Source organism: Sorex fumeus, unplaced genomic scaffold (genome assembly GCF_029834395.1).
Source record: "Sorex fumeus unplaced genomic scaffold, SorFum_2.1 ptg000051l, whole genome shotgun sequence".
In the NCBI taxonomy this organism is placed as follows: Eukaryota; Metazoa; Chordata; class Mammalia; order Eulipotyphla; family Soricidae; genus Sorex; species Sorex fumeus.
Genome location: NW_026606108.1, coordinates 1,507,674 through 1,522,338, shown reverse-complemented (window position 1 = coordinate 1,522,338; position 14,665 = coordinate 1,507,674). Strand labels below are relative to the sequence as shown.

The 14,665-nt window shown below is 47.2% G+C and overlaps 1 protein-coding gene across 1 annotated transcript in view; it reads right to left on the bottom strand.

Moving 5' to 3' along the window:
• The window catches only part of OCA2 (OCA2 melanosomal transmembrane protein), a 119,465-nt gene that overhangs the window by 66,915 nt on the left and 37,885 nt on the right, over positions 1–14,665 (bottom strand). Inside the window, exons 14-17 of the mRNA XM_056124706.1 lie at positions 6,426–6,558; positions 3,343–3,490; positions 2,054–2,111; positions 446–554 (exon numbers count right to left, since the gene is read on the bottom strand). Coding sequence (XP_055980681.1) covers positions 446–554; positions 2,054–2,111; positions 3,343–3,490; positions 6,426–6,558 — 448 coding nt within the window. The remainder of the gene's footprint in view (positions 1–445; positions 555–2,053; positions 2,112–3,342; positions 3,491–6,425; positions 6,559–14,665) is intronic.

Genomic DNA, 14,665 nt, shown 5'->3' with positions numbered 1-14,665 from the left:
AGAAAAATAACACACTCTGTATCACTGATGTATCAGGAGTAGCACACCACATTGGATAGGATATAAGGTTGAAGGCGACCAATCTCAATTAAGACAAAATATTAACACACAATTTTCAACCTGTAACAACATATTAGTAACCTCTTATAAAGGGCTCTTTGGCTCCAGGGTGAGGTACAATCTTCACAGACTTTCTTCTAATAAAATCTTTTTTGATCATTTTTAGAGAATTATTCATAATAAGCAATAAAAATAAATTATTTAGGGCCTGCTATTGAGACAGGCTTGGATGGCAGTTGGGAAAATTCTAAATAATGGTGATGGGTGGTGATGGGATTGGTGCTGGAATATTAAATGTAATAAATTATTGTGAACAATCTTATAAAAAATTAAAATTAAATAAATAAAGTTTTTCCTCCAGAGAGAGAGAGAGAGAGAGACTCACCCAGATCCAGATGAACTCCAGGGACAAATGAGTTGAGAAAGAACACACAGACGACAAACCCCAAGACCAGCAGGCACTTGGCAAGCAGGACCCTGTCGGATATTCGGTGCTGGGACAAAGGAAACAGCTCGTGACTCCCTCCATCACGCACAGTCTCACCCTGAGCACGGAGCCGCTACAACTCCCCACTGAGGGTGAACCTAGCACGTCTTGGACATGAACATGAATGATGCCAGGAAGCAGACATGTGACGTGTGTCCCTGAAAGCGGGGTGACAGCATTCAGGAGCTTCACAAAAAACAAACACGAGCACTGGACATGCAGAAGAACCCTGTAAACTGCACAAGTGCTGGGCTCTCAGTCCACCCTCGGTGTGAGGCTGTCCACACCCCACCCTCAGCCAGGGGGCTCCTGGGGGTGTGGCCCCTCCAGGCACAGGCGTTTTTACCGACTAGAGTACATGGCCTTCAGACCACTTTCCCTCCCGCTCACAGCAGCAAAGAAGAAAGGTCACACCTGCCTTCACAGGGGTCCTGCTGAAAGCCCTGCTGTGTCCTGGCACGCCTGTCAGTCAGGGCACCAGTTGCCCTGGCACTGGCAGAAGACTGGCCCTGTCATTCAGGGGGGCTACAGAAGGTGCCAGAAAGACCCTCCAGCCTGAGTCATCCCCAGCCAGACCAGGCTCCCCAGAGGCCGCTGTGGGCTGGGCACAGACACGGTCCCAGCCAGGCCCTGCTCCCCTATACAGACTGATAACCACGGGCCCATATGAAGCAGAGACAAGAAAGCAGCATTTTCCAGAGGAGCAGCAGAACCCGGGTTAAGCGCGGCTCCAAGCACCACCAGGAGTGATCCCTGAGCCAGGGATAAGCCCCGGAGGACTGAATGCCAGGTGGGTCCCCCCAAAAAGAAAGTGAGTCTCGTGCCCACAACCTGCCTCTGGGCGCCATCTTGGCGCACCAACAGCCTGGGCCCAGAAACTCCCAACCGAATCCCAAAATGGATTAGCTCCCTACAGAGATGTCTCTGGAGCCCAACCACTTACAATCTAGAATTTCAGAAGCTTACACAGCTGCGCAACCTCTCATGATCTGCAAAATGAGCAAGGGAAAATAAATGATCTAGCGTCTCCCCTGGGAGGCAGGCTTGGATGTTGGTGGGGAAAGTCGAGCAAAATACAATGCCCAAAAGTAGAGAGAGAGTATCTGAGAAATTGTCTGCCACTGAGGCAGGGTAAGGACTGGGATGGGGGGGGAGGGTAATGGGGACATTGGTGGTGGAGAGTTTGCACTGGTGGAAGGATGGGTGTTCGATCATTGTACGTCTGAATCTCGAACGTGAAAACTTTGTAACTATATCTCATGGTGGTTCAATTAAAAAAGGGAAAAAAAGGAGATGAGTCAGAGACCCCTGTCAGAAGAACCACAGGGAGGTCAGAGCTATAGTACAGCAGGGAGGGAATTTGCATATCACGTGGCCAACCCAGGTTCGATCCCCACCATCCCATATGGTCCCCTGAGAGTGATCCCTGCGTACAGAGCAAGGAGTCAACCCTGAGCACTGCCAAAAAAGAAAACTTAATTAAATAAAGCAAAGAACCCACAATACCTTTTTTTGTAGCTCCTGGATATTTGTCTCCCAGTTTTTGTCTTCCTGTGAGATCTGCCTAAAGGAGAAAAGGAGCCAAGATTATTCCTGTGGTGCCCGGCCTGAGAGGGGGATAGTCAGCAGTGGGTGGAACCTGGGCACGGCCCCAAGGAAGGACTGATGCTGCATCCTAGGCATGCCTATAGCTGAGGGGGCTGGGGAGTGGGGAGGAAGAGTCCTTGAGGGATGAAGTTTCTGAATAGACTGTGGCCGTGGGCATGCAAGGCAGGTGGCCTTTCTCCATGCCTCTCCAAAGGCCGTTTAAAAAAAAAATAAGAAATATGGGAGCAAGCTCTTATGGGCTAGTACTTGCCTTCATTTGCCCTATTTCTAATATATCCCTTAGGGCCCCAGGACCCAGAACTCTCCAGGCCTCCACTTCCCCGAGTATGATGGAGACAGAGAGTGAGACTGGGAAAACTGCATCTTCAGGTGTAGCACAGCCCTGAGGCCCGCCAAGCACACGAGGGATCCCCACGCTGGCTGAAACTGAACCCACGAATCACAGTCGAGGCCATTCACTCCCACCGCCTTAACCCCCACACAGCAAGTTTTCAATCTTTGAAGATCTGTGGCTTCTTATTGGCACTTGTCCCGCTGGCTTGGCACTTGTCCCGCTGGCCTCAGTTCACAACTCAGAACCTCGAGCAATGATTCACCACCCTGGGGTGGGGGAGCCAAGTAGGGTCCAGGTGCCTCCCGACATCCCTGTCCAGAATGAGGGCAAGCGGGAACTCGGCTCCTCCTGATGGCCGCCTAACACCCCCAGCTCTGACGCGACACGGATTCCTTCCCGCAGAACAGAAGCGCGATGTCCCTGAGAGCAACCTGTGATGTCCCTGAGAGCTCCCTGTAATGGCTCAGCACAGCAGCTGAGCAGGACCCGAGCAGGGCTTAGGCATCCCTGAAGCGTCCTGCACACGCAGCCACTGGGAGCGTCTTCCCCGGATCATGGCCCAACTCACGGGGTTAGTGCTCTGTTTCCTGCCTCCCTGACCAGCAGCATGTCCTTATGGTCCAGTGCTCAGTTTCAGTTCTTGCTCTGCACCCAAGTGTGGAGGTGGGACAGGGGCTGGGAAGAGGGCAGATTCTCTTCTCCCCACCCTGTGTGACCCTGAGCTCATGCCCCAACATCTCTGCACCCCCATTTTCCCACCCTGTGACAGGGGCGGAGCAGCAGCAAGCACCCCAAGAGCTGAGTGAGGCCCTGCCTGCCCACAGGGGGAGCTGGCACTGGGCTCTGCGGGTACCTGTGGAAGGTGTGCAGCTTCCGTGCCAGCAGGCGCTCCAGCACTCGCACTTTCTCCAGAAGCAGACTCCGCACGGCCGTCTCCTCGCGGCTGGCCGGGCTGATGCGCTGAGCGGTCAGGCGCCACACAGAGATCTCATGCTTCAGTTCTGCAGGAAGGAAAGCCCGACTGCGTCTCCGGGGACCCCTGACGCCAGGGCACCCCCACACCAGGAGCACACACCAGTGACCTCGATAGCAAGGCCCCCAGGAGATGGGGCGAGAATTTCTAAGCCGCCACCAATGCAAACTTGAGTCGTGGGTGCGAGTATGAATTCCCAAAGCTCCTCCTCAAGCCATCACTCACACGCCCTTTCCTAGCCAGGAAGTTTCTTCTCCAAGCCACTCATGCAAGCCACCCTCTCTGCCAGACGCTGCTTGAACAGAGAGTAGTTTCAGCAACAGACAGAGCACGCATGGCGGGTGGGAGCTGGCGGGGCCTCAGACCCCAGCACACAGGAGGAGGGGCAGCCCCCACCCTTCAGAGCCAAAGCGCTCACAGGTGAGAGGGACTGATACATAACCACGTGCTGGAATGTTCCCCCACCGTGAGCCCTGCTGCCTTCTGCTCCTCTGCCGCCCCAGAGCTGCACTTCCCATCTCCCCTGTTTGGTGGGGTTCACGCCAGTGAGTGCCAGAAGCAGGTACCCCCCTTCAGTGTGGTGAGGGTGACCTAAAACATTCAAGTTCCCACAAGGACACTCCAAACTTTGAGCATGGAGTCATAAGACTACATGAAACACAAATTTCCCCTCATCCCGTTTCCCTAGTAAGATGACGTTTTCCAAAGAAGAAGCTTGTTTCTGTATAGGTGACTGTCAAGAAGTTACAAACAACAAGGTGTTCCCAACAAGAACAAAAATAATCACATCCCCAAAAATCCAAGAGTCACACGGGGTGGGAGGCAATGCTGCGAATGCAGTCTCTATCTGGCAGAAGCAGGTCTCTCAGGGCACAGAGATTCACATGGAAATGGAAACCAATTACCCTATTAAGATAAAGACAAACCAAAGACCCAGAGAACACAAAGAAGCCATGGTCCGAAAGCGATGGGCTGCCAAGCATTGATAAATTGGTTAGAAAAAATACTGTCATCTTTCACACTCTGTATTGAGGGGATTGTTTAGCAGAAGCAGTGACCATTTCAAGGGTTCTGCAGGAAGGAAAGAGAGCAGGGACTCACTCAGACATTCTCTCCCGTCCTCGATAGCAGAGACACACACTGGGGCCTCCTGGGGAGCACCCATCAGTGCCAGGAACAGCACCTGGGTCACCTGCTCCTGCCCTCTTGTTCTGCCAGCCTTTCCCTTCAAAACACTGGGAAAGCCGACAGTGTGAGAAGTCAGGAGGAAATGCACAATAAACACATCACTCTCCTGTCGATCCTGAAATCTAGCTGCTAATTTTTATTAATAAACGAAGGGACAGAGCAGGAGAGATAGCAGAGCACATAAAGACTCTTCTTGCCCTGCAAGCAGCCAGTCCATGTTTGATCCCCAGTACCCAATATGGTACCCTGAGCATGGTCAGAAGTAATCTTTGAGCACAGAGTCAGGAGTAAGTCCTGAGCACTGACAGGTGTGGAAGAAAGAAAGAAAGAAAGAAAGAAAGAAAGAAAGAAAGAAAGAAAGAAAGAGAGAGAGAGAGAGAGAGAGAGAGAAAGAAAGAAAGAAAGAAAGAAAGAAAGAAAGAAAGAAAGAAAGAGAGAGAGGGGGAGACGGAGGGAGGGAGAGAGGGAAGGAGGGAGGGAGGGAGGCAGGCAGAGAGGAAGGAAGGAAGGAAGGAAGGAAGGAAGGAAGGAAGGAAGGAAGGAAGGAAAATAGTACAGTAGTAGGTTATTTGCCTTACACATGGCCATCCCAGGCTTGATCCCTGGCACCAACTAGGGTCTGCCAAGCCCCACCAGGAGTGATCCCAGAGCACAGAGTCAAGTAAGCTGTGAGCACTGCCAGGTGTGGCTCAAAAACAGAAGAGAAGAGAAGAGAAGAGAAGAGAAGAGAAGAGAAGAGAAGAGAAGAGAAGAGAAGAGAAGAGAAGAGAAGAGAAGAGAGAGACAGTGGAGGTTTCAGGCCTGTCCTGTGTCCAACAGTCCATAACAAGGGTGTGGCCTGAGCCTGGCCCCCGCCCTGCTGCCCTCTGGGTGAAGACAATCCCTGCAAAGCTGTCTGCTGGTCAGACTCCCCGCCAGATGCCTTCGGCTTTAACAAGGAATAAGCGAGGATACAAGAGATAGACACACAACACGGAAGGGAGCCCATGAAGACCGACATCCCAGTTGCAGTGGAGGGGATGGGCGTGTCACTGCCGCCCCAGCTGCCTCCCCAGCTTCTCCCTTCCCACCCTGCTGAGCTCAGGGCACTGCTACCCAACCCAGCTCCAACACACACTGACATGTCTAACACCTCCACCCAGCTCCACTAACACTGGAAAAACCTACCAAGTGGGAGACAGCAGAGTGGTGACCCAGGTGCTGTTCCTGGCACTGATAGGTGCTCTCCAGGAGGCCCCAGCACCACCAGACTGGCCCTGGGGTGCCGGGCACTGCAAGGATGGAGCGGCACCACATCCTCAGCCCTTGTGCTGATTTGACAAACCCCTTGGCTAAGTGTCCCTAGTGGGGGGACTTGACCTCCTCAGCACCGCCTGAGAAGCCCTAACAAAAAACAATCTACTGAGGAAAGTGCAAAGCCATAAAGGGCCGTGCCGACTGCACACAGGTTCAGCAATTCACTACTGATTGGTGTTATTCCCTGCATTGGGTCACGTGGCCACCTTTGCACTCACGTTAATCTCAGATCCCGATGCGTGAAAACACAGCAGTCTGCGCAGAGCAATGCACACTGTATGCACATGATTTAGAGGCCGTGTAAAGTGTAGGGTGTATCCTTAAAGTTTAAACTACCCTGACATCCTCAGTGAGCAAGCTTTCGGCAGCCCAGACCTCCCCAATGTGTGATAAACTGCCACCTTTTCATCACAACTGCCCTTGGGAAAGAATACTCTGATGTGAAGACTGGATGCCTAACGGGGGGTGCATACACTCACCGACTATGTCACTGGGCTCCTTGTTATAGAACATTTTGTTCCGATAGAGAAGTCTGAGGAGTGGGAAGGAGAACAAGAGCACGAAGCAAATGCCCACAAACATGTGCGCTGTGAATCCTGCAAAATCCAGGCCCTGGAAGGAGAAAAGAAGGAATGAGGGGAGGACCCGGGTGGGGCCCGGAGCCCCAAGAGAACCCCCAGAGGAACCAGTGCCCATAGTTCACTATGGTCCGGGAAGCACTGAGAGTTTCTTTTTTCTTTTTTTTTATTTTTTATTAGTGAAACACCATGAGGTACAGTTGTAGACTTACAAATTTTTGTGCTTGGGTCTCAGTTACACAATGACCGAATACTCATCCCTCCACCAGTACCCATTTTCCACCACCACTGATCCCAGTATCCCTCCCACCCCCATCCCCCACATCCCACTCAGCCTCTGTGGCAGGGCATTCCCTTTTTGTTCTCTTTCTTCTTTTGGGTGATGTGGTTTGCAAAAGAGGCATTGAGTGGCAATCATTTTTGGTCTATAGTCTACTCTCAGCACGCATCTCCCATCCTGCACTTGTTTGTTCATTGCAGCACTGTTTACAGTAGCTAGAATCTGGAAAACACCTGAGTGCCCGAGAACAGATGACTGGTTAAAGAAACTTTGGTACATATACACAATGGAGTACTATGTAGCTGTTAGAAATGATGAAGTCATGAAATTTACATACAAGTAGTACTACATGGAAAGCACTGACAATTTCTTACCCCAAAACAGACCGTTCTTAACCAAAAAGATGAGCAACCTTGGTAAAAAAACAAAACAGAACTTGGAAGTTGGGTGTGGTATCCCCAGGAAGCACTGACACCTCCCGCCTTTAGAGCACCAAGGAGACCACACAAAACCAAGTGTCAGGAGTCACCTACTCACAGTGAATGTCGAAAGCACCCCGCTGCATTCCTGCCTTGGTGTCGCCCACCTCATAGCCAGGGGTCACAGTTCTCACAGGGCTCTGGTGACCGCCAGGACAAAGGCAGCTGAGACACCTCTCACAGCCCTCAGGTCCCAGACAGTAGTCCTGCAGCCCCTCGTGTCCACTTTGCCTGCCTGGTGGGGTGTTGGGGTCATTTTCTAAGACCAGCCCCCAGGTTTCACTTAGGGATAAAGTCCTCACGTGACTGATTTGCCCAGCACTAAGTCAGCAGCAGCGTTGCTTGGTTCTGTTCTTCTATGTCCTTGTGTTGACACTTTCAGTGCCATGTGCTAAGAGTCCCTGGGCCCCCAAGGTGAGGCCCCTGTCCCCAAGAAGCTAGCTGTGGCAAACTGGCTTCTCACTGGCAAGAATGCCAGGACTTTCTGTATTATCATGATGCCGCAGAAGTTGTTAGAGGAAGGTCAGTGACCCACGGCAGCAGGGGCCAGGCTGGGACAGATGTGTCCACACAGAACACAGCAGGCAACAAGACCCTGAGCCTGTCGGTGACAACCCTGAGGGACCACGCCCTAGACACGAGTCACCTTGCAAAGGTCTTGGGTGGACTCCTAGACAATGCTGACTGCTGGCCACTAACATTCGTTTACTCCTGAGTTCTAGAAAAGATCTGAAACTATCCCATTACCTCACTAAAAATCAACCCAAATTGGAAGCCATTATCAATGAACTGTGTCAACACTTAGGTTTCCCTGTAGACTATGATCTGAAATCGCTGGCTTACCTGCATGTCCAGTGGGTGTCCTTGAAAAGAATGTCAGAAACAGTAGCTGGAGTTCTCTGCATTCACTGGCCTGGCACAGAGATGGCGCTCATGTTTACACAAAGCAATTTAGCTTGTGTGGGCATCTCCCGGATTTCGCTCTATTTCCCTAAACGCCTCTCCTTTGTTATTTTCAAAACCACATCACATTTACATCAAACAGTGTTTAAACACAACCCATTCTTGCAAGACGCTGACTGCTTCACCCTGCCAAGTCTTATTTGACACGGTTTTGATTTAGACTCCAATTAACTTTCAACAGTGTTTTATTTGACTGTGCCATTGGTCAAATGTTGCTGCATGTAAAACAACCAAAAAAGAATTCCTGAAATCAGAATGAACATTTAGTCTCCTAAATGACTTGTATTTAAGGAGTGTGTGTGTGTTGGGGGTGGGGGTCGGGGGTTGTCAGAAATCCTGGCCCACTAATTTGCTAACTATCAGGCTTTCAGGCTAGCACGTGACAAGTCAAAATAGTTAACTGGGCTGCACGGGCATGGTTTGAGCCAAGAGAGACTCTTTAATTTTAAGACAGAAAAAGAAATTCTTAAGAAGTACTTAGCTGACTCTTCACACGGCACTCATCTCATCCCAAACCAAGGTCAGTTCAGCAACCGGCTCATGACCCTGGGACCTCCATCTCTCCCTGCAAGACCCCAGGTGTCTCCCGAGCCGCCTGGAGAGAAGCAGTTTTGAGCGTCTGCCCTGCCCTCTTCACTCCTCACGCAGCGCCCATCTCATCCCAAACCCAGGTTTCCATAGAGGCGTGGCCTCTTCACAAGTGGGCATGGCTTCAAAAGTGGGCGTGGCTTATTTTCCAGGTTGTTTACCCATACTAAGGAACCTAGTCCCCAAGGAATCTAGTCCCCAACCTACTCAGAAATATGAAGAAACAAAGAAAATACCCACCACAAGGGGAGGACAACGAAAACAATCGAGAAGAGTCTGTCGATACGGCTCACCTAAGGGACCTCTCTGACATAGAATTCAGATGGAAAGTCATGAAGATGATCAATCAACTCAATGAAACAGTCAGACAGATAGCCAGTAACACCACAGAAAAAATTGACAAATTACGTGAAGAAATGAGAGCAGAAATGTCACGATTAAAAGATTCCGCAGATGAAATCAGAAACTCAGTCTCTTCTCTTAACAATAGAATGACCACAGCTGAAGAGAGAATCAGTGAGCTGGAAGATCAGCTGCACCAAGCCAACATGCAACAACAAACAGTGGCAAGGGACCTCAAAATAGCTCTACAGAGAATCAGAGTCCTAGCAGATGATTCCAAGAGGAACAACATCAGAATTATGGGACTACCTGAACCTCAGGGAAACAATCCCAATGAAAAAACCACCGTCAAACAAATCATTGCTGAAAACTTCCCAAAGCTCCACAATGCAGCCATTCAGGTTCAAGGAGCCCGAAGGGTGCCAGCTAAAAGAGACCCTAACAAAAACACTCCAAGACATATCATAGTTAGAATGATCGATGCTGCTGATAGAGACACAATACTGCAAGCAGCAAGGGCAAAGAAGGAAATCACATACAAAGGAGCACCCCTGAGATTCACAGCAGACCTATCAGAGGAAACCCTACAAGCCCGAAGGCAGTGGCGAGATATAGTCAAAAAACTCACGGAAATGAATGCTTCACCAAGAATACTCTATCCAGCTAAACTCTCACTCCAAATAGATGGAAAGCTACACTATTTTCTAGATAAACAGCAGCTCAGGAACTTCATAGACTCAAAACCAAACCTAAAGCAAGGGCTAAAGTGGCTACAATAAGACAAGACAAACCCTACAACCACAACACACCCGCACAGAAAGATGACACAAAACCCCATAATCATACTCTCTCTCAATGTCAACGGTCTAAATTCACCATTTAAGAGACACAGAGTGGCAAAATGGATACAGAGACAGAACCCAACATTCTGCTGCATACAAGAAACTCATCTCAACAGCCAGAGCAAACACAGACTCAAAGTCAAAGGATGGAAAACAATCCTGCAAGCAAACAGCTCCTGCATAAAAGCTGGGGTGGCCATACCAGTATCCGACAACATTAATTTCACCTTGAAAAAAGACTAGAAGGGACAGTGAAGGCCATTTTCTATTCATCAAGGGATACGTACAACAGGAAGAAATCACACTCTTAAATGTATATGCACCTAATGAGGGAACAGCTAAATATTTAAAACAACTGCTAACAGATTTTAAGGAGGACATCACTACCAACACAATAATACTTGAAGACTTCAACATCACCTTATCACCTCTGGATAGATCAACAAGAACAAAACCCAGCAAGGAATTATTGACTTTGAAAGAAGAAATAGAAGAGAAAGGGCTTATGGACCTATACAGGGCTTTACACCCCAAAAAGAAAGAATACACATTCTTCTCCAGTGCGCACGGAACATTTTCCAAAATAGACCATGTGCTAGGACACAAAACATACCTCAACAGAATCAGAAAGATAGAAATATTATCAGCCATCTTTTCAGACCATGATGCACTGAGGATAGAAGTGAATCACACACAGACACGGAGAACCAAATCAAACACCTGGAAATTAAACAACTCGATGCTGAACAATGAGTGGGTCAGGAACAAAGTCAAGGATGAAATCAAAAGATACCTGGAAACAAATGAGAATGAAGACACAAACTGCCAGAACTTATGGGATGCAGCGAAAGCTGTATTAAGGGGAAAATTTATAGCTCTGCAAGCATATCTTAGGTCAGTAGAAACGATGCACATAAACAACTTGACCTCACAGCTCAAGACCTTAGAAAAGGATCAACAGAAAGAGCCTAAATCAGGCAGAAGGAAAGCGATCATAAAACTTAGAGCAGAAATCAACGACATGGAAAACAAAGAAACAATCCGAAAGATCAATGAAACTAAGAGCTGGTTCTTTGAGAAAATAAATAAGATAGATAAACCACTAGCAACACTCACAAAGAAACAGAGAGAGAGCCCTAATAAATCGAATCAGAAATAAGAATGGGGATATCACAACAGAAACTAAAGAAATTCAAGAGATCATCAGAGACTACTTTGAAAGTCTGTATGCCACAAAACACGAGAACCTAGAAGAAATGGATAAATTCCTGGATTCCTATAATCTCCCAAAGCCGAATCAAGAAGATATAGAGTACCTGAATAGACCTATTCACATCAAGAAAATAGAAACTGTAATCAAAAGTCTTCCCAAAAACAAAAGCCCAGGCCCAGATGGATTTACTAGTAAATTTTTCCAAACATTTAAAGAGGACCTATTGCCAGTTCTTCTCAAGCTTTTCCAGGAAATTGAAAAAACAGAAACTCTCCCAAACAGTTTCTATGAAGCCCATATCTCTCTAATACCAAAAGGAAACAAAGACACCACAAGAAAAGAAAACTACAGGCCGATATCCCTGATGAACACAGATGCAAAGATTCTCAACAAAATACTAGCCAATAGAATTCAACAATTCATCAAAAAGATCATACATCATGACCAAGTGGGATTCATCCCAGGGATGCAAGGATGGTTCAACATTCGGAAATCAATCAACATAATCCATCATATCAACAAAAGAAAAGATAAAAATCATATGATCATATCAATAGATGCAGAGAAAGCATTTGACAAGATCCAGCACCCATTCATGAGGAAAACCCTTGCCAAAATGGGGATAGAGGGGACTTTCCTCAATATAGTTAAAGCTATCTACCACAAACCTACAGCAAACATCATCCTCAATGGGGAAAAACTGAGACTCTTCCCCCTAATGTCAGGGACGAGACAAGGATGCCCACTCTCTCCACTACTGTTCAATATAGTACTGGAAGTACTTGCAATAGCGATTAGGCAAGAAAAAGATATTAAGGGCATCCAGATAGGGAAAGAAGAAATTAAGCTCTCACTATTCGCAGATGATATGACACTATACTTAGAGAACCCTAAAACCTCTACCAAGAAACTCCTAGAAACAATAGGCTTGTATAGTAAAGTGGCAGGCTATAAAATCAATACCCAAAAATCCATGGCTTTCCTATACGCAAATAGTGAAAGAGAAGAAAGTGACATGAAGAAAACAATCCCATTCACAATTGTGCCCCAGAAAATTAAATACCTAGGAATCAGCTTAACTAAGGAAGTAAAGGACCTGTGCAAAGAAAACTACAAAACGCTACTTCAGGAAATAAAAGAGGACACGAGGAAATGGAAAAATATCCTCTGTTCATGGATGGGGAGAATCAACATTATCAAAATGGCAATACTTCCCAAAGCACTGTACAAATTCAACGCAATCCCTATAAGGATACCCATGACATTCCTCAAAGAAATGTAGCAAACACTCCTGAAATTTATATGGAACAATAAGCCCCCACGAATAGCTAAAGCAATTCTTGGGAAAAAGAAAATGGGAGGAATCAACCTCCCTAACTTCAAACTCTACTACAAGGCAGTAATAATTAAAACAGCATGGTACTGGAACAAAGGCAGAGCTGCAGATCAATGGAACAGAGTTGAATATACTGACATTTCCTCCCAAACATATAATCATCTAATCTTTGATAAGGGAGCAAGAAAAGTGAAATGGAGCAGGGAAAGCCTCTTTAATAAACTGTGCTGGCAAAACTGGATGGCTACATGCAAAAAAGTGGGCTAAGATCTCTGCCTAACACCATGCACAAAAGTAAGATCAAAATGGATTTATGACCTCAACATCAGACCAGAATCCATAATGTTTACTGAAGACAAAGTTGGCAAAACTCTCCATGATATTGAAGCTAATGGTATCTTCAAAGATGTCACGCCACTGGCCGAGCAAGTGAAAACAGAGATAGACAAATGGGAGTATCTTAAACTAAGAAGCTTCTGCACCTCAAAAGAAACAGTGACCAAAATACAAAGACAGCCTACAGAATGGGAAAGAATATTCACCAAATACACATCCGACAAGGGGTTGATATCAAGGATATACAAGGTACCGATTGAACTCCACAAGAAGAAATCACCCAACCCAATCAAAAAATGGGGCGAGGAAATGAACAGAAACTTTCGCAAAGAAGAAATCTGAATGCAAAAAGGCACATGAGAAAATGCTCTACATCACTAATCATCAGAGAGATGCAGATCAAAACAACAATGAGATATCATTTCACACCACAGAGACTGGCCCACATCCACAAGAACAAAAGCAACTGGTGCTGACGCGGATGTGGCGAGAAAGGGACCCTCCTTCACTGCTGGTGGGAATGCCGGCTGGTCCAACCCTTTTGGAAAACAGTATGGACGATTCTCAAAAAATTAGAATTTGATCTCCCATTTGACCCAGCTATAGCACTCCTGGGAATATATCCCAGAGAGGCAAAAAGGTATAGTCGAAGTGACATCTGCAATTGTTTGTTCATTGCAGCACTCTTTACAATAGCCAGAATCTGGAAAAAACCTGAGTGCCCGAGAACAGATGACTGGTTAAAGAAACTTTGGTACATCTACACAATGGAGTACTATGTAGCTGTTAGAAAAGATGAAGTTATGAAATTTACATACAAGTGGTACTACATGGAAAGTATCATGTTAAGCGAAATGAGTCAGAAAGAGAGGGATAGACACAGAAAGATTGAATTCATCTGGGGAACATAAAGCAACAAAAAGGGAGACTAACGCCCAGGAATGGCTGAGGTTAGTACCAGGAATTTTGCTCCATGACTTGAAGGCCAACCACACATGCTAGGTGAAAAGGAAGCTCAGATAGAGAAGAGAGCACCAAATAAAGGGTGTTGTCAGGACCCTCCAGGGTGGGAGAAGCATACTAAAAGTGGTCTATAGACCAAACATGATTGCCACTCAATGCCTCTCTTGCAAAACACAGTACCCAAAAGAAGAGAGAGAGAACAAGGGGGAATACCCTGCCACAGAGGCAGGGTTGGACGGGGGGGAAGGGGGGTGGGGGGGATGCTGGGACCCGTGGTGGTGGAGGATGGGCACTGGTGGAGGGATGGGTACTTGATCATTGTATAACTGAAACCCAAGCACAAAAATTTATAAGTCTATAACTGTACCTCATGGTGTTTCACTAATAAAAAATAATTAATGCCTGCCAAAAAAAAAAGAAGTACTTAGCTGTCCTACTGAACACTTTAGTGAAATATTTTTAGTGAAAATCCTACAAGGTCCTGAAAGAAGAAGCCTCAGTTTCGCCCTGCCAACAAGAAGGAAGCCCACAGTTTCCCCTTGCCATTTCTCCATCATCCGACCACACCTTTATGCATAGGGGCTAACTGAAACTTCCCGGCACCTACCTACCTACCACCTCCTTTATTGGAGGGCTAGTGCCTATTTATATTAGCTCAGGGTCCATAGCTGATATTTTTGGAACCCAGAACTTGTTTGTCCATCCAGAGAGGGTTATTCCAAGCCCCTCCACAGCGAGTGACACGTGTGCCTGAGAGCAGTGGTCCTTATCTCCTGGACAGGCTCCCATATGTGGGAAG